Genomic DNA, 25,459 nt, shown 5'->3' on the forward strand with positions numbered 1-25,459 from the left:
ATATAATATATAGAATATATTCAGCAGAAAAAAAGGACCATGGTTTCAAATTACTTCCAAAAAAATTTTTAAAAAGGAAAGAAAATTAAGACAATGAAATGAGCGTGAATAGCAGAGTACTGTAAAAGGAGTGATGAGAAGACGGGGATTAGTCACAAAGTGGAAGAAGGGTGAAAAGGCCATTGTAGCTGGGTTTGCTTTTTATACATTTCAAAATAAAAACCAGATCACAGTATTCAAATGAAAGCTGAAGTGAAGGCAGACATTTTCCTCAGCTCCCCAGGGTTGAAAAGCCAAGTCACTCCCCACCCCTATTTCCAGTCGTAGCAGTGGGGATACAGTAGCTGAATCAGTCCTCCACCCCCTGAAGGGGAGTGTGTGGGTAAGCAGCAGAGTCCATCTCTCCATCCGCAGGGAAAAGGAGCTGGGAGTAGGGTAGGGTAGGAACCCCAGCTGCAAAGAGAATGGGCTGGAAGCCGGGAGGGGGTTGGAAGAGGGAGGATAAAACGAGCCTGAGGCTTCTGTCACAGCCCCATCTCATCCTCTGCAATGATCTGTGCATACGTGTGCGTGTGAGTGTGTGGGGGACGGTGGTGATGGGAGGATGAACAGGGCGGGACAAGGGGAGCTGGTGCTGCCGCCCTCACCTGACCTTCTCACTGTCCGTCATCTGCCAGAGTCCCAGGTTGAGTACCTTGAGGCAGGGCAGCTGCGTGATGCGCTCCAGACCGCGCTTGGTGATTCGGGTGCAGCCGTACAGGTCTATGCCGGTGAGCTGGCTCAGGTGCTCAGCGATCAGCTCCAGGCCCTTGTCCGTGATGCGCACACACTGTCCAATGTTGAGTGTGCGCAGCCCGTGCATCTGCCGCACCATGCGGTTGATGCCATCATCACTGATGTGGCAGGAGCAGAGGGAGAGGGACTTGAGGCCATCCAGCCCCTGGGCTATGTAAGCCAGACTCTGATCCCCCACCTTGTCACAGAACGACACATCCAGCCCGGAGAGGCGCAGGCTGCCCATGGCCAGATGCATGATGCCCGTGTCACTGATGTTGTCACAGGAGCGCAGGTTGAGGCTGCGCAGGCTGCCCATGTGCGACAGGTGCAGGAGGCCAGCGTCCGAGATGCCCCCGCAGAAGCTGAGGTTGAGGAGCCTCAGGCCCGTCAGCCCTCGGGAGATGTGCTTTAGAGACAAATCTGTGAGCTTCTGGCAGTCCTGCAGCGTGAGCTGCTCCAGGCCCAGGCAGCCCTCCGCCGCGCTACGCGTCATGCCAGCCAGGTGCCCGATGCCCACATCCGAAAGGTGGCGGCAGCTGCGGAGGTTAAGGCTCTTGAGGCGCTGTAGACCCCAGGCGATAAGCAGAAGGCCGGTATTGGTAATGTTGCTGCAACCTCCCAGCTCCAGCACCTCCAGACCCTTGAGGTACTGGGCTATGCGGCCAAGGCTGCTGTCAGTGATCTGCTTGCAGAGACTCAGGTTGAGAGCACGCAGGGAGCCGATCTCCTGCACAAACGCATGGCCCAGCCCGTTGTCGGTGAGGTTGTAGCAGCCGCTGAGGTTGAGGCTCTCGATGTTGGCCATGCCCTGGATCACGTAGCTGAGGCTGCGGCGGAGGCTCAGGATCTGCACTCGGCGGATGCCCCGGGCCTGCAGGCTGGGGAACAGCGACGGGTTGGCCCGGCGCAGGTGCAGCTTGGCCTCCACCCCCCGCCACACCGACTTGTGGTAGGCGGCGTCCCGCCAGGCCGTGCACACCTGCGCCGCGCGCCCCTTGTCCCGGACGTCCAGGTAGCCGAAGATCATGGCCAGCAGCTCGGGGAACAGGCACGATATATGGGTCTCCATCTTCCTCCTCCCCCCTCCGCGGCGCTGGGGGGAGGAGGCGCGGGCCCCACCGCTCTGGCCCCCGGCAGGCGACGAGAGCGCTTCTCCCCAGCCGCTGCCGCCGCCTCGGGCCCAACGGCCGGCCCCTCCCCGCCTTCCGGCTCCGGCCGCCGCCGCCGCTCCTCCTCCTGGTCCGTCCGTCCTTCCTTCCTGCCGACTGCGCCTCCGGCCCGGCCCTCCCCCGCCCCGGGCTCAGAGCGGCGTTCACATCCCGGGCGGGGAAGGCGCCTTGCTCTCGCTCCCGGAGGCCGGCCGCCGCCGCCGCCTCGGCTCTACCCACGCCGCGCCCGGGCCGCGCCGCTCCGCCCGCGCCGCCGCGCCCACGCCCCCTGCCGCATCCTCCGCCTCCTGCCGCCGCCGCTGCTCCGCGGGCCGGCGGGCGGCGAGGGGGCCCCGGGGCCGGGCGCACGGACTCCGGGCGCCGAGGAGGCTTCCTGCTGCCTTTGTCTCTCGCCCGCTTTTCAAACCTCCCAGCCCCGGGCCGCCCGCACTCCGCCGCCCAGGCGGGGGGACCAGGAGGCCAATCCCGGCCGGCGACGCGTGTTCCTTCTCCCCCGCCGTCCGTGGCCACTTGGGAGCTGCCGGCCCCCGCACCGAGGACGCCGCGGCCGCCCGGCCGGAGCGCGGCTCGGCGCAAACGCCGGGCGAGCAGGCGGGCCGCGCGTTTGGTAGCGTCCGGGCCGGCCCCGGCTCCGCCGCCCTGCGGCGCGTCCCCTCCGCCGCTCCCGCTCCCCCGCGCCCGCGCAATGGTACGGGCCTGCGCTGCCGGAACTGTGGAGCTGTTGCCCTGGAAACCGAGTTCGGCCTGGTCCCGTGGCCCCTGGTTTTTAACCCTGTGGGCGCCGTGCGGGAGCAGCAGCTGTCAGCAGAGCGCCTCCCCACCCGGCTGCTTTTCACCCGGTGGCCCGTTATTGAGCTGTTCCTTTTCTGGGCCACGCCCCAACCCCGTCCCTTCTCTTTTTCTTTGCTGTAGACGTCTGCGCAGCCCCTTCCCACACTTTACTCTTACAATTCCTGACCCTTACTTTACACCCCTCTCGCTTGATTATCCCTGCGAGAGCCTCCTCCTATAGCAGTGCTCAGTCAGTGATCATCACCCCAACTCTCCTTTTCTTACTGTCCCTAATGCCCCTTCACACGTCTCGTTATCACACCCCCAGCTCCCCAGTAGGGACTGTTTACTACGACTCCTTTCTCTCCAGTCTTGTGTCTTAAATTGGAGAGAAACACGGCTTTACTCATCTTAGGTAAACAATGACCCCCTCCAGTCGGTGTTCTAGAAATTTCTAGAATTATCCATGACTACTTCCTTCGAGCATCTTTTGATTTTTTCCAGACACTCTGTGTGTGCTTTCCTTAGTACTTGATACATCAGAACTTCCCTCCACTTATGCAGCTGCTGCACCACCAATGCCCTCAGCCTGCTTTGCTCCTGGAGGGTAACAGCCTTCCCCAAGTCTTGTTTTAGGAGCTTTCTTCTTGTCATCAGCCTTAGACCATCAGTTGTATGGCTCAGTTGTACTGATAGTCAATATATTCGTATATGCTGAATCCTATTTACTTTTTGATAAAAACAGAATGACAATTAAACTTGGTTTAAGACACTCCAGTCGTGTCTTTTGGTTTATGAACTGTTTTATGGAAACAGGGCAATATTCCATTCTAGGATGTAGCCCCTGGGTCCTAAATGTCCATACTAAGGATAGAATTTCAGAAGTTTCATTTTAACTACTCCCAAACCAAGCATTTCCGGATCAGAGAAAATGACCCTCTGTATTTTAATTTATGGATCCATACAACTAGATACAAGACAATCTGATTTATCAGGAAGGAAAATGGTTTCACTGATTCTTCGAGGACCTGAACAAGATTTGGTAGGGGGTTCCATATTCAGTGTAGGAGAGTAACTTTTGCCCAAGCAACCAATACTAGACCAAATAATACAGATTGAGTAATAAGCATAATACACCTTTTTACCCCACCACTCTTCCCTAAATCAGGAAATGCAGAAGGAAAAATTCTCACCAGCTTGTTACCTCACCCACATTACATGCAGTGTGAAGCCCATAGATTTTTATAACCTTCCTGAAAAAATAGACTGTACTGTTAGTCATCCACATGATTCCAGATGGACGGTGGCAGTAAGTGTCACGATTCTGGGGTGTGCCTGGGCCTCACTCTTCTCCTGGGCTTATCCAGGCTTCTATTCTTCTCTGTCACTTCTGCTTAAACTTTTACCGTAAATTCTGCTTGAAAGTCACTTTTCGGTTGTTCTATGGACCTAGATGTGTTTGGGTTGATATCAAGGTCTTAATCCAAAGCACATTAGTGTAACTTAATCTTGCTTAATACAAAACAAAGCACCGCACCCATTTGGGGTGAATTTTAGACTGGGGTCCTGACCAGGCTTGGACTAAGAAGGACTTTAATGGTTTTTCTTCTCTAGAAAGGCCTTTGTTCTCAAATATGGAGAGTTACTCAGAGGTGCCTGGAAGCACTTTCTCTAGAAGTTGGCCATCTGGTTCTCATTCTGGCAACAGTTTTTCTTGAGTTGACCTCTAGATTTTATTAACACAGAGCCTTTTATTTAAGGCACTCAAGTATATATTACAAGGATTTTCAGCAACATGATTGTTTTCACCTTCAATAAATAGAAAAATATAGCATCACGAAGTATCACAGAAAGGCATTTGTGGGGAAAAGGAGCTAGGGCATAGAATGAGCCCTATGCAGAATCTGAGCACCTGGTGACTTTATGCCACTGAGAAAATGACTCCCCTTTCTGGGTTTCGGTTTCCCTGTGGAACACCAGGGTGATTTGACTAGGTAACCTTCAGGGACCTTTCCAGGAGGAACACTCTGTGAGGCCAAGAGCCTAGCCCATGGGATTATACATTGTTCCTAATGCAGGCTCCAGATATTAAGAATAATTTCACATACAATAACTTCTTGGGAATTTCAGTTTATGCTCAGACTTAGAACACAAAATATATGGAGAGTATGTATAGACAAGAGACTGATTGTCTGGCAAAGACGTATACCAATATAGGAAATCCTGGGGCTTGCTGTTCATATTTTTAAAACTGATTGAGATTTTTGTATATGATTTAACAAGTTGCAACCAGTTTTTTTTTCTGAACGAACTATAGCCTATTTAAAAGCAGAAATGATAGCCTTGTATAGGGAGTTGCTCCAAAACCTTACCAAGAATTTTTTTTAATTCTAGATTTTTCAGATGGCGGGTGCGTTTCACCTGGGTACGGTGGGAAAATTGAGAGGCCCAACCCAAAGATCAGGCTTACCTAAGGATTCCTATGTTCTCCTTCAGAAGGGGAAGGCCTGGCAGGAAAGATCAGAAGAACTCTGTAGTTTTTAACTCCTCATTCAAGAATATATACATCTCCAAAAATAGTGGCCCAGAGTCTAGTTTATGGGTTGGATCAAAGGCGTTAAAACAGGCTGGGCACAGTGGCTCACGCCTCTAATCCCAGCATTTTGGGAGGCTGATGTGGGCTGATCACTTGAGACCAGAAGTTTGAGGCCAGCCAAGCCAACATAGTGAAACCCCATGTCTACTAAAAAATATATATAAAAATATTAGCCAGGCATGGTGACACATGCAATCCCAGCTGCTTGGGAGGCTGAGGCATGAGAATCGCATGAACCTCTGCCTGGGAGGCAGAGGTTGCAGTGAGCTAGTACTGTGCCACTGCACTCCAGCCTGGGGAACAGAGCTAGAGACCTTGTCTTAAATAAATAAGCAAAAGAAAGAGTAAGAGTTGAGCCAGGCATGGTGGCTTATGCTACCCACTTTGGGAGTAATCCCAGCACTTTGGGAGACCGAGGCAGGTGGATCACAAGGTCAGGAGTTCAAGACCATCCTGGCCAACACGATGAAATTCTGTCTCTACTAAAAATACAAAAATTAGCCGGGCATGGTGGTGTGTGCCTGTAGTTCCAGCTACTCGGGGAGCTGAGGCAGGAGAATTGCTTGAACCTGGGAGGCGGAGGCTGCAGTGAGCCGAGATCACGCCACTGCACTCCAGCCTGGGTGACTGAGCAAGACTCCGTCTCAAAAAAAAGTTAAAATATTTTGTGTCTATTTTCCTTGAAGTCTCATGTATTTATGGCACAATGCCTGCTAAGTAGTAGATGCTTTTGTCAATGTTGTTGAACTGAAATGAATGAGATGAATAATATAAATAATAATCTCTTTATTAAAGACTTCATGTATATCAAAACTTCTTGGAGAGTTCTGGGCAGCCAATAGTAATCTGGGGTTTAATAATAAAATGCTACCTTTCCAACTTCAAGGTTTCCTGAGAGTAACATTCATTCTATCGCTAAGTATTTCTAAGTAGGAAAGCATCTCTCTCATGACACTTCTATTCTCATGACAGAATAGTAAAAATAAAAGAGGGTGAGGATTTGATTCACTTATTGCAAATAAAAGATTTAAGCAGAAACAACTACCAAAAAAAACCCTATTTTAAAATGGGCAAAGGATTTAAGTAGACATTTCTCCAAAGAAGATACACAAATGGCCCACAGTACATGAAAAGATGATCAACATCATTAGTCATTAGGAAAATGCAAATCGAAGCCACAATAAGACACCACCTCATATCCGTAAGGATGGCTACTGTTAATAAAACGGAAATAACAAGTGTAGGTGAGGGTGTGGAGAAAGTAGAATTCTGGGGCACTGTGGGTAAGAATGTAAAGTTGTGGGCCAGGCACAGGGGCTCACATCTGTAATTCCAGCACTTTGGGAGGCTGAAGCAGGAGGACTGCTTGAGCCCAGGAGTTCGAGATCAGCCTGGGCAACATAGCAAGACCCCATCTCTATTATAAAAAATTTTGCAGCTGCTTTGGAAAATGGTATGGACATTTCTCAAAAGATTAAAAATAGAACTTCCATATGATTCAGCAATTCTGTTTCTAGGTATGTAACCAAAAGAATTGAAAGCAAGGGCTCAAAGAGCTGTTTGTACATCCATGTTCATAGTAACATTATTTATAATACCAAAAGGTAGAAGCAACCCAAATGTCCATTGACAAATGAATAGATAAACAAATTGTGGTTTATACACACAAAATAAGATTATTCAGCCTTAAAAGGGAAAGGGATTCTGACACATAGTATGACATGGATGATCCCTAAGGACTTTATGCGAAGTTAATAAGCCAGTCACAAAAGGACAAATACTGTACAATTCCACTTATATGAGGTATCTAGAGTAGTCAGAATTATAGAAACAGAAAACATAATCTTTGCTAGGGGATGGGAGAGGGTTGATGTGGAATGGGGAGGGGTTTCGTAGATATAGGGTTTCAGTTTTACAAGATGGAAAAATTCTGAAAATTGGTTGCACGATGATGTGAATATACCCAACACTACGGAAGTGTACACTTAAAAATGATTCAGATGACAAATTTTATGTTATGTGTACTTTACAATTAAAAATTTAAAAAGATTTTGGCAGGACAAACATTTTTGGAGGAAAATAAAGATAGAAAAAAAGAGAGAGAAATAGGTGAAAAGTATTCTCACATCAACAGGTTGCCGGGATCCCCCTGAGATGTTTGTTTATGCTCTCCCAGATTATCAGCTTGCTATATCTTGTAAACGTAGGTTTAGGGTTATCTTCATACACTACTGTAAAAATAAGGGCTTGTGATCTGGGTAGCAAGAGCCTTCTCGTGAGGGTGAATGTGCACTATATTGTCCACTCTGGAAAACTCATGGAAGTGAAAGGGAGGGCTATGCTATTTCTATTCACACACACACACCCCCGCCCGGTGATGGTCACACCCTTTTACTCCTGAAATGGGATTGCCATTTGTAATTTGTTATTTGCAACTTTTGAGTGTTAACTCTAATAGGTGTTTTTATAGTTTCAGGCACCCAACCAAATAATTAGAAATACAGTAAAAGAATAATCTGAAACACCAGCTATTGTTTGTTAATGTTGACAAACACCTTAGGTGCTTGTTACAAAACAGGTAGATAGAAGAACTCTAGAAAAATAAAGTGTGTTGTAAATGCAGCCATATCCAGGTCACTGAACACTTAGAAAGATGGGTTTTCAATTTATTCAGTCATTCAGCCTGGGCAGGGTGGCCATAATCCCAGCACTTTGGGAGGCCAGGGTGGGAGGATCGCTTGATCCCAAGAGTTTGAGACCAGGCTAGGCAACACAGCAAGGCCTCATCTCTACAAGAAATAAAAATAAAAATAATTAGCCAGGTGTGATGGCACGAACCTGTAGTACTAGCTAGTCAGGAGGCTGAGGCAAGCAGGAATATCGCTGAGCCCAGGAGGTCCAGGCTGCAGTGAACTGTGCTTGCGCCACTGCACTCCAGCATGGGTGACACAGAGAGACCATTTCTCAAGAAAAAAAAAATTCAGGGAAATATTAATACAAATTATATACATTTCTCTGTGCTATAAAATAAACGAAGATGTAGAAGATGATATGTTTGCCTTTAAGAACTTGGGATCCAGCAGGTGAGGTAGAAATATCTGTGACAGTGACAGTATTTGTTAGTGTTATAAATGCCAGCAGAGGATGGAAGTAAAGTTCTCAGTTTGGAGGATCCATAGTGAAACCTAGAATTTGAATAGGTGTTGATGGGAAGACTGTCATTACATTATAGTAGAAATTTAATTTTTCCAAGAATAAGAGACCTGGCTGGGCATGGTGGATCATTCCCGTAATCCCAGCATTTGGGGAGGCTGAGGCGGGGGATCACTCGAGCCCAGGAGTTCAAGACCAGCCTGGGCAACATAGGGAGACCTTATCCCTACAAAATTAAAGAAAAAAATTAGCCAGACACACTAGTGCACACCTATAGTCACAGCTATTCACGAGGCTGAAGTGGGAGGATAGTTTGAGCCCAGGAGGTCAAGGCTGCAGTGAGCTGTGATCACACCAATGCACTCCAGCCTGAGTAAAAGAGGGGGAGAAAGGGGTAGAAGGGGGGAGAGAGAGAGAGAGAGAGAACAGAGAGGAAAAAGAGAAACTTTTATTTTAACTCTTATGTATCTAGAATTGGAATTCAGTATCTGAAGTCAGAAAATTTTAATTCATGATCTGGACTTGGTAACTGTTTTTCCAACCAAGATTTGCCTCAAAACAAAAAAATATTTGTTTCAGCTTTCTCCTAAATTGGCCCATTCTCTCTCTCTAACAATAGAGCCAGACAAGGATAGAAAGAGAGAGGTTCAGGGTGTCCTGCCTGCAGCGTCCACGTGTGACTCTCCCTGAGTGCCGGTGCCTTCTGTTCTGGTTTCCCACGAGCTACATTCACACCAGACTTGGAGTCTGAAGCTGTGTGTTTCAGTCCTACCTCTCCCATTGTAGTTTGTTGCATGGCCTAAGGCAAAGTCACTCAATTCTTTGAGCTTCAATTTCCTCATCTATAAAATGAAAGTGATTGTGGTTCACAGAGCTGCAGTGAGACTTTGTTAAGAAAACATCCACAAGAAAGGCAAGGCCTAGTGCCTCTACAACGCATAGTAGGGACCTAGTAAATGCCATTTTTGCTTTTTTCTTTTATAAAGATGCACTGTGAAAAAGAAAAAAAAAAACCCTCACAGATGTGCCTCAAAATTATATACATGTACATTTGCTGACAGTTAAACTTTTTTTAAACTTTATTTCCTGTTTTAAAGAAATGTACCGGAAACAACAAAAATGCAGGAGCATAAGAGAATGATCATCGGGTAGAGCCAGCAGCCTGCTTGCATCTTATCTTCGCTGTCAGTCAGGAAGAGTAGTGTCTTCCATTCACCCGCAAAGGAATAGTCCGGAACTCCTCTTCTGCCAGACATCCATCCGTCCTGTGGCTTTTGACCTAGGGCTTCAGTGACAACTCTTATTCTTTCTTTCTTTCTTTTTTCTTTTTTTTGAGACAGAGTCTCACTTTGTCATCCAGGCTGGAGTGCAGTGACACAATCTTGGCTCACTGCAATCTCCATGTCCAGGGTTCAAGCGATTCTTCTGCCTCAGCCTCCCAAGTAGCTGGGATTACAGGTACCTGCCACCACACCCAGCTAATTTTTGTATTTTTAGTAAAGATGGGGTTTCACCATGTTGGCCAGGCTGGTCTTGAACTCCTGACCTCAGGTAATCTGCCCACCTCAGCCTCCCAAAGTGCTGGGATTGCAGGCGTGAGCCACCACACCCAGCCCAACTCTTACTCTTTCTTTTGCCTAGAGTGGTAGTTCTCAGGATTGACTAGGCATCGGAATAAACTTGAAAGCTTCTTGATGCAGGATATCTGGGGAGGGGGAGAGGCTTGAGAATTTGCTGACATTGTCGTCAGTATCACCTGGGAACTGGGGATCACAGAATTGAGAATCACTGGTAGAACCTCCTAGTACCCACCTTTTTCTTTCCTGCTTTAAAACATTTGTTAAATTATACTTCTTTTTTTTTTAGATGGAGTTTTGCTCTTGTTAACGAGGCTGGAGTGCAATGGCGCCATCTCAGCTTACCGCAACCTCCGCCTCCTGGGTTCAGGCAATTCTCCTGCCTCAACCTCCCAAGTAGCTGGGATTACAGGCACACGCCACTATGCCCAGCTAATTTTTTGTATTTTTAGTAGAGACGGGATTTCACCATGTTGACCAGGATGGTCTCAATCTCTTGACCTCGTGATCCACCCGCCTCGGCCTCCCAAAGTGCTGGGATTACAGGCTTGAGCCACCACGCCCGGCCTAAATTATACTTCTTAAAAACTCCCTGTTTTTGGCAAAATAAAAATAGTATAGGAAAAAACTATAGTCCCCCCACTCTATCTTCTGTCTTTTAGAACCTAAGCTCCTCTGATATAAAGGTTGAAATTTTCACCAGTGGTATGGTGAAAAGAACTTAACGTTTCATAGTCAGATGAATTCTAGGATAAAATCTTGACTGTGTCACTTATTAGCTCAATGACTTTGGACAAGTTATTTAACCACTAAGAGCCTCAATTGTCTTAACTCTGAAGTGGAACTAGTGATTTCCAAATCTCGGGAGTTTGGTGAGGGCTGACTGGGATAATATGTGTCATCTCCTAGCACAACGACAGACCGTAATGAGAACAGTGTAACATGTACTGAGCAGCTATTGAGTAGCAGGTCTTCTTTTAATGTCTTTACATATGTAAACTTACCTAGTTGTCACAACAGCTCCTTTCACAACCTATGGAGAGAGTTCATTATTATCTCCATTTTACAGATGAGGAAACTACAGCTCAGAGAAGTGATTTGCTCAAGACCAAACTGCTAGCGGAACTGGAACTTGAACTCTGCGTTGTGAATCTAGAGCCTGTATCCAAACTGTCATGCTTTGCCAGGTTAACAATATAAGTTTAGCATTCCACCTTGCGAGTGGAATTATTCTATGATGCCACATCAAGAGGGGACCATGACACAGAAAGATAAATGACACATGTTCTCACTCACGTGTGGGAGCTAAAAACAATTTGAGCTCATAGAAATAGAAGTAGGGGGAGGCACGGTGGCTCATGCCTGTAATTCCAGCACTTTGGGAGGCCAAGGCAGGTGGATCACGTGAGGTCAAGAGTTTGAGATCAGCCTGGGCAAAATGTGGAAACCTCCATCTCTACAAAAATACAAAAATTAGCCTGGCATTGTGGTGCGCATCACGGATCCCAGCTACTCTGGAGATTAAGATGGGAGGATTGCTTGAGCCAGGCGGTCAAGGCTGCAGTGAGCTACGATCACACCACTGCCCTCAAGCCTGGTGACAGAGTGAGGCCTTGTCTGAAAGAAAGAAAGAGGCTTGGAAGTGCAGCAGGGAAGAGGGGACAGGAATAGGCTGGTTAAAGGACGTAGAGTTACAGCTAGGCAGGAGGAGGAAGTTCTAGTGTTATAAAGCACTGTAGGGCAAATGCAGTTAACAATTTATTGTATTTGTTCCAAAAGCTAGAAGAGAGAATTTTCAATGTTCTCAACACCAAGGAATGGTTTTTGAGGTGATGGATATGCTGATTACCCTGACTGGATCCATTACACATAGCATACATGGATAGAAATAGCACCGTGTGCTCTATAAACACGTACAATTTTTACATGTCACCTGAAAAGAAAAGGGAAAAAAGATGTGCAAATATGTTTTGAGATCTTTAAAGCGCCATGTAAATGTATGGTATGTTTTGATTGTTATTATGAAGAGTACTGCTGTCCATTTGAACAATTCCTCATAAAATAGAGTACGTTTGGCTTGGGAAAAAAAGTAGAGTTAACAGTGAGTGTGACATTGACCATACTGTGAGCAGGACCTGGCCATGGCGGGGTGTGGTGATCATGCAAAATACTCGACGGCTCTGGTTGGTTTGCTAGCCAAAGTAGGTCAGTGTGTGTGTGTGTGTGTGTTAGAGTTTGTGTGTATGTGTGACAGAGTTTGTGTGTCTGTGTATGAGAGAGTTTGTGTGTGTGTGTGTGTGACAGAGAGAGGAGAGAGACAGAGTTTGTGTGTGTGTGTGACAGAGAGTTTGTGTGTCTGTGAGAGAAAGACAGCTAGTGTGTGTGTGTAAGAGAGAGAGACAAAGAGACAATTTGTGTCTGGTGTGTGTGTGAGAGAGAGAGAGAGTGCGTGTGTGTGAGTTTGTGTGTGTGAGAGAGACTGTGTGTGAGAGAGAGACTATGTCTGTGTGTGTGTGAGAGAGACCGAGAGTTTGTGTGTGTGTGTGTGTGTGTGTGTGTGTGTGCCTGTGTGAGTGTGTGTACTGAGGGTAGATATGCTGATATCTGTTTTATGCCTTCAGGCCCACAGCTGGCTCTGGCCTTGCATGACAAGGAATGTGTTTGTGTGTAATGATGTCACCCTCTAGCGGTGAGTTTCCTGCTAGCCCCTTGTGCTTGAAAAGCCCACTCCTGGTGTTGGTGACCTCTCTTCCTTCCCAACGAGAGCCAGTCAGCAAAAGTTCAGGGAGATTTCGGCATGGAGGGGCAGTGCTGGGAAAAGCAGGTGTGGCCGGGCATGAAAAGAGTGGCAGGATCTGGGGAGAGCGAAAAGTACAAATAGGAATAATGGGCCGGGCGCGGTGGCTCACGCCTGTAATCCAAGCACTTTGGAGGCCAAGACAGGCAGATCACCTGAGGTTGGGAGTTCAAGACCAGCCTGACCAACATGGTGAAACCCCATCTTTAAAAAAAAAAAAAAATAGGAATAATGATTAGTGCACCCCTGCAGGGCAGAAGGGGAAGCCGGCAAAGCAGAGCATCTGGAGAGGAGAGGAGAGAAGAAGCTCTCGAGGGAGGCTCTTGCATGTCAGTTTTTGTCAAGTGCCATTTTATGTTCATGGGGTGGGATGATTACTGCAATACTGAGGGCTGAAGCGGGAATGGAGAGGCAATATTTTAAAGCCGTTTCAATTCTGTTTTCCAAGGGAAGTAGGCACAGGCTTAGAGACTGCCTAGAACTAACTAAATTCCAAACTTTCCTCACCGTGGAGTAGACAGCGGACAGCAGACGTGGCTGCTTCTGCCTAGCCTGGGGCTGTGTTCTCTCTGCCAGTAAAGGTCATTTTTATCAGGGTCTTCGTAGGCTTTCGCATGTTGATAAATATTTCAAAAGGCAAGGAGGGATCAAGATCAGTCTTACTCAGAGCAGATCTGGAAATCCACGTTAGGCGGGACCCTGCCGCCTAAAGCCTGTCTGAGCTGGAGTGCAAAGGGTAGTCCCTTTCTGAAAAGGTGCTGGCACCGAGCCAGGCTTTGCTGGAAAGTCCTATCTGGATGAGCCAAAGCATTTACATTTCTTACATAATGTCATGCCCAGAGGAGCTTTAGGGATCGGCCCTGCTGCAGGGTTCACAGCCAGGGCCCCATTTCTGCCAAGAGGATCGGGTTAAAGGTTTAAAAAAACAGCCAGAATCTCAAGGGGCAGAAAAGCAAAGGCTCAGCCTTGCTAGCATTAACTCTTCACACTCGAGAAAAGATGGTTCTGAGATAAAACCACACCTTTATATTACGTGATGCCATGCCTTCCTGAATCCATTCATTCCTAAAGAGGTCAGCAACACCGAGCACTGGCCTTCCCCCTTGTGTGCAGGAAATTGAAGAGGCATAAAAACTCTGTCCACATTTTCTCTAAAGTTGGAACAGCTTGTCTGGGGCTTCAGTCTGAAGCTTCAGTGAGATTCTTTGTTGTTTATTTTTTATTTTTAAACTTACTATTTGGCCAGGCACAGTGGCTCATGCCAGTAATCCCAGCACTTTGGGAGGCCGAGACAGGCGGATCACATAAGGTCGGGAGTTCGAGACCAGCCTGACCAACATGGTGAAACCCTGTCTCTACTAAAAATACAAAAATTAGCCAGTGTGATGACATACACCTGTAATCCCACCTGCTCAGGAGGCTGAAGCAAGAGAATCACCTGAACCTGGGAGGTGGAGGTTGCAGTGAGCTGAGATTGAGCCACTGCATTCCAGCCTGGGAGATGCAAGACGCCGTCTCTAAATAAATAAATAAGAGCAGGGTGCTGTGGCTTGTGCCTGTAATCCCAGCACTTTAGGAGGCCGAAGTGGGCCTCCCAGATAACCTGAGGTCGGGAGTTCTAGACCAGCCTGACCAACATGGAGAAATCCCATCTCTACTAAAAATATAAAAATTAGCCAGGCATGGTGGCACATGCCTGTAATTCCAGATACTTGAGAGGCTGAGGCAGGAGAATCACTTGAACCCAGAAGGCAGAGGTCATGGTGAGCCAAGATTGTGCCATTGCACTCCAGCCTGGGCAATAAGAGCGAAACTCCGTCTCAAAAAATAAAAAAATAAATTAACTAACTAACTTACTCTTGAAAGCCAAAGAGTTCAGGTTACTAACATAGGAAATCAGTGGCTACTGTTGTAACCATCAAGAATTCCTTAATTTAACTGGTTCTGGGAACCTAAATGAGAGTTGTCACATAATAGCAAAAACTTTTTTAGAGTCTTGCTCTGTCCCCCAGGCTGGAGTGCAGTGGCACAACCCTGGCTCACTGCAACCTCTGCCTCCTGGGTTCAAGTGAGTCTTCTGCCTCAGCTTCCCCAGTAGCTGGGAGTATGGGAGAACACCGCCACACCCGGCTAATTTTTATATTTTTAGTAAAGATGGTGTTACACCATATTGGCCAGGCTGGTCTCGAACTCCTGACCTCTTGATCTGCCTGCCTCGGCCTCCCAAAGTGCTGGGATTACAGGCATGAGCCACTACGCTCGGCCAATAGCAAATCTTAGTAACTGGATGACACCCAAAGTGGGGTATAGATATTTAATAAAAGCACTGTGTAGACATTTAATGACAATGCTTGCTCTTTTTTGCTTGCTTTTTGTTTGTTTGTCTACAAATGAATTAAGGCATAGAAGGAGAAGTCACTTTCTCAGGGTCATGGGAACAAGTCAGGTTAAGAGTATCTCTCCTCGGACCTGCAAGTGTCTTTGAGTCTCCTCACCCAGGCGCATGCTCAGGATTGCAGTCATCTGCTCTTGTTGCCTTTATTTATTTTTATTTATTTTTTTAGAGAGAGTCTCCCGCTTGGCACCCAGTCTGGAGTACGGTGGCACTGCAACCTCCGCCCTCCCAGATTCAAGAGATTCTCCCGCCTCACCCTCCTGAGTAGCGGGGACTACAGGCATGTGCCACCATGCCGGCTAATTCTTTTGTATCTTTAGTAGAGATATTAAGTGCTGGGCCAGGTGTGGTGACTCACACCTATAATCCCAGCACTTTGGGAGGCCAAGGCAGGCGGATCACTTGAGGTCAGGAGTTTGAGAACACCCTGGCCAACACAGTGAAACCCCGTCTCTACTAAAAATACAAAAATTAGCCGGGCGTGGTGGTACATGCCTGTAGTCCCAGCTACTCGGGAGGCTGAGGCAGAAGAATCACTTGAACCTGGGAGGCAGAGGCTGCAGTGAGCTGAGACTCTACCCCTGCACTCCAGCCTGGGCGACAGAGCAAGACTCCATCTCAACAAATGAAAAAAAAAAGATAGTAAGTGCTAAAATACGAGCATTTTGAAATCCTCAACCAACATAATCCCATGGTTAACATTGAATTATCCATGGCTCTGGGAAAGAGCAGGTGGTTCAATTCCAATGATAGGCTGTGTTCCAAATTGAGATTTTTTGTTTGTTTTGCTTTTTTTCTTTTAAAGAAAAACAAGGTTATTTTTGAACCTGTTCACTTCAATTCTAAGACAAAGCCAGAAACAGAAGAACGGAAATCTGAAAAAGACATTGTCAACTGTCACCGTCCGACCGTGGGAAATAAATGTCTTGCAAAGGAAAAAAAAAAGTTGGAGAGAACGAGAAGTTGGTGGTGTTATGTAAGAGGAAGCGTCCAGATTACATGTAAAAGGCCACTGCTTCACGCTCTGTTCCTAAATATTAGGGATGCAAAGTACATGGTGACAGGAAGTCAGAGCCTGTTTTCCTAAACATTTCTTAAATGTTAGGGATTCGGAGTGATCCCCAAACAAGCAGAAAATTCTATCCCGAATGAGTGTGTGTGTGCCTGCTAGGAGAATATTTCCTAGTATTTCCTGGATCCTTGTTAGTTGATGTCCCATCCACAAATCCCCAGGGGATAAACTATCTCTAAATATCAGAATAAACAGCAACAATGGAACAACTTTTATATTTTTGTTTCTTTTTCTTTTCTTGTCTTTTTTTTTTTTGAGACAGTGTCTCTACTCTTGCTCTGGCTGGAGTGCAGTGGCGTCATCGTCATTGTGGCTCACTGCAGCCTTGAACTCCTGGTCTCAAGCAATTCTCCCACCCAGCTGACCAAGCAGCTGAGACTACAGGAATATGCCACCACACCCAGCTAATTTTAAATTTTTTTGTAGAGACAGGGTCTCCCTATGTTGCCCAGGCTGATCTCAAGTGATCCTCCTGCCTCAGCCTCCCAAAGTGCTAGAATTTCTGGCATGGGCCAAGGTGCCCAGCTAAAACAACTTTAAAAGGTGTATTGGAGATCCAACCAGATTCTACTCTTACATTTATCTGCAGCATATCAGTTTGGTTTGCCCGTATTTAGGTGGTTCTTGGTCTGGGTCTTAATTTCATGGATCTATGCATATGTGAAAATTCATCAAGCTGTATGTTTAAGACTTGTGCATTTTACTCTGTGTGCTTTGTTTCAATTAAAACAAAGTTTTTATTTATTTTTAAGTCAGAAGGGGTTTAATGGGTCAAGAAAAGTTTACTTCTGTGCATACAAATTATCTCAAGGTCTGTTTGTTCAAACAAGGTAACCAAACAGGGACAGATTCTACAGCGGCTGCTGCCCAGAGTTTTACAGAGATAGGAACATGGCCATAGCCCTGAACCCTACAACCTTCTCTTGCTGTGATTACCACTTCTTCCCTGGCCTTTTCTGGCCTGGCTGCTTTCACTGCTGAACTAGGGCAAGGATTTTGTTCCTCTTCATTAACCTTCATCTTACCAGGCCTCTGTTCCTCCCATCCATCAGCCCCTAGTACAATGTATGCAGTTGGCACTCAATAAATATTGACTCTGGTTTTGATTATTTTTCTCTGGTTAATATGTGTTGGGGGCTGGGTACAGTGGCTAATGCCTGTAATCTCAAAACTTTGGGAGGCCAAGGTGGGAAGATCACTTGAGCTCAGGAGTTCAAAACCAGCTTGGGCAATACAGAGAAACCTAGTCTCTATCTTTTTAAAAATAATTTTTAAAATATGTGTTGGGAGTGGGCAGTGAGCATGGGAAAGAAGGGGGAAAAGGAGGTTATTCCTTTTTTTTTTTTGAGATGGAGTTTTGCTCTTGTTACCCAGGCTGGAGTGCAATGGCATGACCTCGGCTCACCGCAACCTCCGCCTCCTGGGTTCAGGCAATTCTCCTCCCTCAGCCTCCTGAGTAGCTGGGATTACAGGCACGTGCCACTGTGCCCAGCTAATTTTTTGTATTTTTAGTAGAGACAGGGTTTCACCATGTTGACCAGAATGGTCTCGATCTCCTGACCTCGTGATCCACCCGCCTCGGCCTCCCAAAGTGCTGGGATTACAGGCGTGAGCCACCGCATCCGACCTAAAGGAGGTTATTTCTAATGTACAGATGGGGAGAAGCCTGGGGCTCTGTAGGAGCTGGGGTGAAGGACACAAGGCATTCTGGTTTTGCCTCTGTATGTGACGATGTTTTCTTAATGTTGGAAAAATGCAATAGTTTTCTCATTTGCCACGTACCATCCCATGCTGCTCCCTACTGAACCAAATCGGTCATACTATACTTGCTATGTTAAACTGCACTGTTTTCCATTGACTTGTTGGTCACTGATACTGGCTTTTAGTGTTGGGTGTGTGATTTCTTTTCACACAAACATGAATACATTGTACCACTGAAATTTTCCTAGGGCTTCAGTCATTTTGAGTTGGAGATTGTCACTGGGATGCATTTTTACATTCCCGTTCTCACTTTCATCTGCGGGTGCCACCCGGAGGCCCAGGCTTTCTGTGGAACAGTGAATGTGCTTACAAATGGGTAGAAGTGAGGCTTTTATTATGCAGCCGGGAGACAAGGAAACCGCAGTGATGCCGTGTGCCAGTAGCACACATTTATTTGTGGTGTATCCGAGCTTCAGATCCAGCCATCCCAGAGAGCAGTGTCCACAAGGATGAGGCCCTTTTGCAGAAGACGGAGGGTATTCCTCCCTTATCCTGCTCCAGTAGTTGAGATCCGCAGGAGACCCTTACTCATGTTTCCTGAACTTGAACTTCAGGACACTGGCCACTGGGCATTTTTTTGCACAGAGTATTTCTCTTTCTGTCAGTTATTTAACTTTATTTTTTAAGCTAAATTTCTAAATGCTTTTGATACCAACAGGGTTGTTTTATTTTGCCAACAGAACCACATAGGAGGAGGGAGTTGTTTTGTTTTTTCCATCATTTGAATCACTACACAAGCACAGTATCACCTAACAGAGGGTGATTTCAGGACGGCTGTGGCCACAAAGCATGGTTAGGTTCGAAAAAGCAGCAGGGCAAAAAAAAAAAAAAAGCCTTCTGATGCAACACTTCCGCTCTATGTGATTCAAGCACATATCTAGTTACAAGGTTTCTTTGGCAAAAACAAATTTTTGCACTAGAGTTAGCCAGGCAAAGCCAGCGTCCCCCTGGCCAGTTGAGTTTGCGGGCCCATCTGGCTCACACATCATTAGCAGCATTGTTTGTTTAGGGCGGCTTCTGTAGAATCTTTATTCGTGGAGAAGTAGAAGAAAACACAAACAGCCCAGCTGGATTTCCAGGTCCTAGATGGAATCTGTAACCCCTTTGACTTCTCAACTGAGAAAATTGGATGCGGCTGTCACAGAAAGAGAATAAATATGGAACCCCACAATGCTATGCTTGCAGCCACTTTTATTCCATTGAAATTCACACAGAATGAAAGGCAGGCATACTCTGAGAGGCACAGAGCCGAACCAATGCTGCGAGTCCTGCAATTCCAAGTAGGTTGAGCTAGTGACAGTTCTGGGCAAAATACTTGATTCTTCTTTAGTTGGCGGCTGGCTAAAACACGCAGGCAGTAATACCTCCTCCTGTTACCCTACCGCAAGTGTTCTGCTTTCACAAGTGAAAAAACTATGAGAGAAGAAATACAAGTGATTAGTAAACATCTAACAATGTATACCCTCACGAATAATCAAAGAAAAGCAGTTGAAAATTTGAGAGCATTTTTTTCCCTATTGTGAGAAGGAATTTTTTTAAATGATAATATCCAAACATCTTAATTAGCTTTTGTTATTTAAAACGAAAACCCAGTTTAGCGTTTTATTAGGCTTTACTTTCATTAAAGGTTGGGAGTTCTAAAAATAACTTATTTTGAAAGAGTAATGAATGGCCCAATAAACTTAATGGTCCAATTTAAGTGGATTGGTTGACTGGTCAATAGATGCTAGAGAAGTTAGGACTGGAGGAGACCTCAGGGCTTCTGTGGCTCTGCCCGTCATTTTCTAACTGAGAAGGCTGGGACCTAGAGACTGTGTGTGACTTGTCTAGGGTCACACAGTTGTATGGAGGCTGGAATTGCATTAGTAAAACCCGATGAGCTCTTATTTAGATCTTGCTCTTAGCAAATAGCTTCATATAGGATTAAACCTTTTTTTTTTTCAATACCTCAAGGGTGTTCTTCCCTGTCTTTCCAGATGGACAAGATGTCCTAGGCCCCAAAGGATAGGAATCAGACACTGTTACCTCATTCACTCTTTGTCCTTAGATGAACAAGTAGCTGGATACCTCTATATCTTTAGAAAAAGAATTGTTTGAGATACAATCTTACTCTTTCACCCAGGCTGGAGTGCAGCAGCATGATCATGGCTCACTGCAACCTCCAACTCCTAGGCCGAAGCAATCTTCCCACCTCAGCCTCCTGAGTAGCTGGGACTGCAGGCATGCACTACAAGGTCCGGCTTATGCTTTTATTTTTGTAGAGTTAGGGGTCTCACTATGTTGCCCAGGCAGGTCTGGAACTCCGGGGCTCAAGTGATCCTTCCACCCTGGCCTCCCAAACTGCTGGGATTGCAGAAGTGAGCCACCACATCCAGCCTAGAGCTGTTTAATGGGGATAATAATGCTTGCACAACTGATGTCCCTTTGATAATCTTAGAAACCCCTTGAGAAACTACAAATGAAAATAAGGTGTTTACAGTCTAAAGGGGGTTAAAAAGTATATAGCTAAGTCTAATACAAAACAGAATAAGTGTTGTAAGAGTTTGTATTAGTTAAGCTCTTGCTGTTCCTATAACAAACAAATCCCCCAAATGTAAATTGGCTCTAAAATCATAGAAATTTATTTCTAGTCCATGTAAAAGCTAAAATAGATGTTCATTATTATCAGGCAGCTCTCCCCTTGGTAATTTTGGGGCCCGGGCTGCTCTGATTTATCACTCTAACTTTGGCCTGGCTTTGAAAGCCACCATGCTTGTCTGCATCAAGCTGAAAGAAGAAAAATGAGCTTGGAGGACTCCTGGTTGGAGATTTTTAGAGGCCAGGCCTGGGAGTTGCAGACATCACTTCTTCTTCTTCTTTTTTTTTTTAGAGAAAGAAAGGAAAAAAAAGAATGAAAGAGAGAAAGAAAAAGGAAGAGAAAGAGGGAGAGAGAATGGGAGTGTTGCTTTATTGCCCAGGCTAGAATGCAGTCTAAAAATGGGTATCGAAAACCTCTTTTCTGCCAATAATTGTGCTTAACAATGGAGACAGGAAGGAGTAAGGGAGGAAAGTAACAAACAAGCAGCCAACCAATATTTCATTTAAACCTGTGAAATGCTATGCAAATGCTGAGGAGTGATTTACTTCCAATTATGTGGTCACTTTAGAGTAGGTGTGATGTGGTACTGATAAGAATGTATGTATTGTGTATTTGGGGTGGAGAGTTCTATAGATGTTTATTAAGTTTACTTGTTCCAGGTCTGAGTTCAAGTCCTGGATATCCTTGTTAATTTTCTGTCTCGTGGATCTGTCTAATATTGACAATGTAATGTTAAAGTCTCCCACTATTATTGTGTGGGAGTCTAAGTCTATTTATAAGTCATTAAGAACTTGTCTTACGTATCTGGGCGCTCCTGTATTGGGTGTGTGTATATTTAGGATCGTTAGCTCTTCTTGTTGCATTGATCCCTCCATTATGTAATGTCCCTCCCTGCCTCCCTTGATCTTTGTTGCTTCAGAGTCCATTTTATCAGAGGCGAGAATTGCAACTCCTGCTTTTTATTTATTTATTTTTGCTCTCCATTTGATTGGTAAATCTTCCTCCATCCCTTTGTTTGAGTCTTTGTGTATCCTTGCATGTGAGATGGGTCTGGCTGCAGCTTACCGATGGGTTTTGACTTTTTATCCAATTTGCCTGTCTGTGTCGACATCACTTCTTCTAGCATGCCTTTGGGTAGCACCCAGTTGTGTGACCACCTCTGAGCATAATGGATGCTGGGTGATGTAGTCCAGCGGCATGCAGTTTTCGTGACCATCAAGTGATCTCTGCTACAAAGGACTTTGAGGGTCCAAAGGAGGAGAAAATCATATGAGGGTGAAGTAATTTCTTGGACAAATACATACATGCCTATGAAGGCAGAAATAATAATAATTTCTACTCTTAACAGTCATTATGTCTTAATTTTTATTTTTATTTTTTATTTTTGAGACAGAGTTTTGCTCTTCTTGCCGAGGCAGGAGTGCAATGGCTTGATCTCAGCTCACCGCAGCCTCCACCTTCTGGGTTCAAGAGATTCTCCTGCCTCAGCCTCCTGAGTAGCTGGGATTACAGGCATGGGCCACCACGCCTGGCTAATTTTGTATGTTTAGTAGTGATGGGGTTTTTCCATGTTGATCAGGCTGGTCTTGAACTCCTAACCTCAGGTGATCCACCCACCTCAGCCTCCCAAAGTGCCGGGATTACAAGCATGAGCCACCACATCTTGCCCATTTTGTCTTAATTTTAATAAGAGGGTTCTGCTGATTCTTCCTAGGTGGTGGGATATGTACCTCAAACTGTTTGTATTTTCAGAAGTGGCAACTCTTTCTGATCCATGGCCTGTGCTTACAAGATAGCTGGATCCCATGGAGATCACACCTGCTCCAGCCATCTCATGTAGCTGAGGAGGTGACCACAGAAACGGTGGGCTCTCCCCAAAGCCAAGTGCCAATAGAATACAGTCAGGACTCTTCACTTCCATTCAACAGTGACCAGAGGCCAGCAGCCCGGGGCCTGTGCTGGTGGTTGGTTCTGGCAGCTGACATTTGTCATCCCGTGGCTGCATAAGGAACAGACCATACCTCCTCCCCTCCGTTTTGCTCAGGCTGGCAGTGCTCTCATTCCGCATCTTGTAGTGTTTCTACCTAATCAGACCTCCCAGCTGGGCTCCCAGCCTCCAGACGTTTACTCTCCACACTCCGTCCATCATGATTGGAGCAAACGATTACCAGAGCTTTTCTAAATCCATATCTGATGATGCCTCCCTGTTCAACTGCCTCGGAGGTCTCCTGCAGATACGGAGGATGCCCAGCTCCTTATAAGGGGCCCCAGTAGGAAGGTTCTGCTTCACCAACAATTAATGACTTTTGTTTGTCTTTGGATTTTGACTTTGGTTCTCTCTCTGTGTGTGTCCCTCTTTCTCTCCCCCTTCACTTTTCTGTTTTCTGAAGTTGAATTCTGGACTTGAAACTACACGTCATGCGTTTTTCAGGCCTCTGTGCCTTTGCTCAGCGGGCAGGTCTCATTCTCCTATCTCCAGCTATGGGAACCCTGCCTGTCCTCTTAGGGACAGATTCAAACACCATCATCCCCAGGAAGCATCCCCACCCTTGAAACAACATAGTCTTTCTCAGGTGTTTGGATAGTAATTGATGCCTTCATTACAAAGTATTGCCCTGCTAAATATCATGATCGCACATGTCTGCCTCACCACTACAAGATTATCAGAGTTTCTGTTACTCAGCTTTGAGTAAGACCTAATAGATGCTCAATAATGTTAGTTGATTTGAATTAGAGTCACAGAAAGAATTCCATTTAGATGACTTTTTGGCATTTTCAGTGGGTCTGCACTTTTTCATATACTCTGATTAACAAATTTAAAATAGCAAATCATTTAGTTCTGATAACGGGAAATTGTTCTCAAGATCATTACAGAATGGCTGTTTCAGTTCCTAATGATTATCTGTCACAGTGGGAAGTATAGGTTGTCACTGGAATAGAAAATGGTGGTCTCTTCCTTCATCTGCTAGGGTTGAAAGAAAAAAAAGAAAATTATTATCTCCATGGCTGGTAGGTGGGGTGTCACTCCTGGGAGGTAGGTTGGAGTTTGCCACCCTCACCTTGAGTGCCATGGTACATTGCAGGTGACTCTGTTAAAGCTCCTACTGCTCCATTTCAAATGGAGCTTTTGGTTTTGTACAAGTGATGGTTTGTTTTCTTGCCTGGCTTCCACTCTAGACCAGCACTATGAGAGAGTCTGTAAACTCTCAGTAGCCACTAGCCACTTGGGACTACTGAGCACTTGAAATGTGGCTTTTGCAACAGAGCAAATGAACATTTAATTATAGTTCTTTTTTTTTTTTTTTTTTTTTGAGATGGAGTCTCTGTTGCCCAGGCTGGAGTGCAGTGGCATGATCTTGGCTCACTGCAACCTCTGCTGCCCGGGTTCAAGATATTCTCCTGCCTGAGCCACCCGAGTAGCTGGAATTACAGGTGCCTGCCACCACGCCTGGTTAATTTTTGTATTTTTAGTAGAGATGGAGTTTCACCATCTTGGTCAGGCTGGTCTTGAACTCCTGACTTTCATCCAACCGCCTCGGCCTCCCAAAGTGCTGGGATTACAGGTGTAAGCCACCGCACCCGGCAATTTTAGTTCATTTTTAATTTAAATAGCCATGTGTGGCCAGTGGCTACCATCTTGGGCAGTGATACTGAGTTCCTAGGAGAGTAGCTTTTTATTAATTTATTGGAATATCCTATCCAGTACTGTGTACTCGGTAAACCTACAATAAGCATTTGTTAAATGAGGAACAGTTAACATTTATTGAGTGCCTGTTGAATGCTAGGTGCTTCCCAGAGGGTGTCCTAGTGTTACCTTCATTTTCTGTGGAGTCCCTTGTTGGGGCAGCATAGACAGCAACGCTTGACCCCCATTATTGCAGCCCTCACCAAGAACGCTGGCAGCCGAGGGAGCAAGAGGGTCAGGAGTTCCGTGAAAAGAAGCCCGGCAGAGCCATAAGAGAAAAAGAATTCTGATGGTGAACCAAAAGCCTCTGCAACCTGCCCAGGCCTGAATTTGGTGCCATGCTTTGCCTGAGGCAGCCAGAGAAGTTATTTAATTCTCAAAACCAGGGCCTGTGAGACTCACAAACCTGGCCTGAGGTTTGCTGGCAGGGACTCTAGTTTTGGCAAAGGGAATGTAAGCTGCTTAGCATTGAAAGGGGAGACAGGAGAGGTGACCAACTTGGCTTTGAACGTTGAGGATGGAGCTGGTGCTGTGCCTGAGTAGGCGTGAACCTGTTTTGCCTGTGGTTTTCTTTGGCAAGCTGCTCTCGTCTTCTCTCAGATATGGAAGGTCTTCCCCACGCAATCAAAGGAGCAGTTTGAGATGCATGGCTGATAGCTGGGGACAGCATTAGAGAGACCCACATTACTTAGAACTACTGGTTCCCCCCAAATAAAAACCCAGGTGTCATTTCTGCATGAGCAGAGAGTGGCGAGGAGAATTCGCTTGCAGCCTCTCCGCTCCCCTCTGCCTTTAGAGTGTTGCCTTTGCCCTTGCATACCTGATGGGTGAAGACAGGCTCTGGGGCTCGGCATTGAAGGTGCTGTGGACCCAGCTGCCCTACAGGCTCTGGGGCTCGGCATTGAAGGTGCTGTGGACCCAGCTGCCCTACAGGCTCTGGGGCTCGGCATTGCAGGTGCTGTGGACCCAGCTGCCCTACAGGCTCTGGGGCTCGGCATTGAAGGTGCTGTGGACCCAGCTGCCCTACAGGCTCTGGGGCTCGGCATTGAAGGTGCTGTGGACCCGGCTGCCGTACTTCCGCTGTTCCGTTCATCTCCTGCCTGTTTACAAAACTAAACTAACTATCCT

At 46.2% G+C, this 25,459-nt stretch overlaps 2 protein-coding genes across 4 annotated transcripts in view; one reads left to right on the top strand and one right to left on the bottom strand.

The window, feature by feature from the left end:
• Positions 1–2,630, bottom strand: part of FBXL14 (F-box and leucine rich repeat protein 14) — a 29,629-nt gene extending 26,999 nt beyond the window's left edge. The window contains exon 1 of one of the 3 annotated variants that reach the window (XM_009003401.5): positions 695–2,630. In XM_009003401.5, the coding sequence (XP_009001649.1) occupies positions 695–1,846 (1,152 nt within the window). In that variant the 5' untranslated portion in view covers positions 1,847–2,630. Of the gene's footprint in view, positions 1–647 lie in introns of all 3 variants that reach the window. The other 2 variants (XM_003733703.6, XM_009003400.5) reach the window with 2 other exon arrangements.
• Positions 1–25,459, top strand: part of WNT5B (Wnt family member 5B) — a 122,713-nt gene that overhangs the window by 69,032 nt on the left and 28,222 nt on the right. The window lies entirely within an intron of this gene.

This window comes from Callithrix jacchus, chromosome 9 (assembly GCF_049354715.1).
Source record: "Callithrix jacchus isolate 240 chromosome 9, calJac240_pri, whole genome shotgun sequence".
Taxonomy (NCBI): domain Eukaryota; kingdom Metazoa; phylum Chordata; class Mammalia; order Primates; family Cebidae; genus Callithrix; species Callithrix jacchus.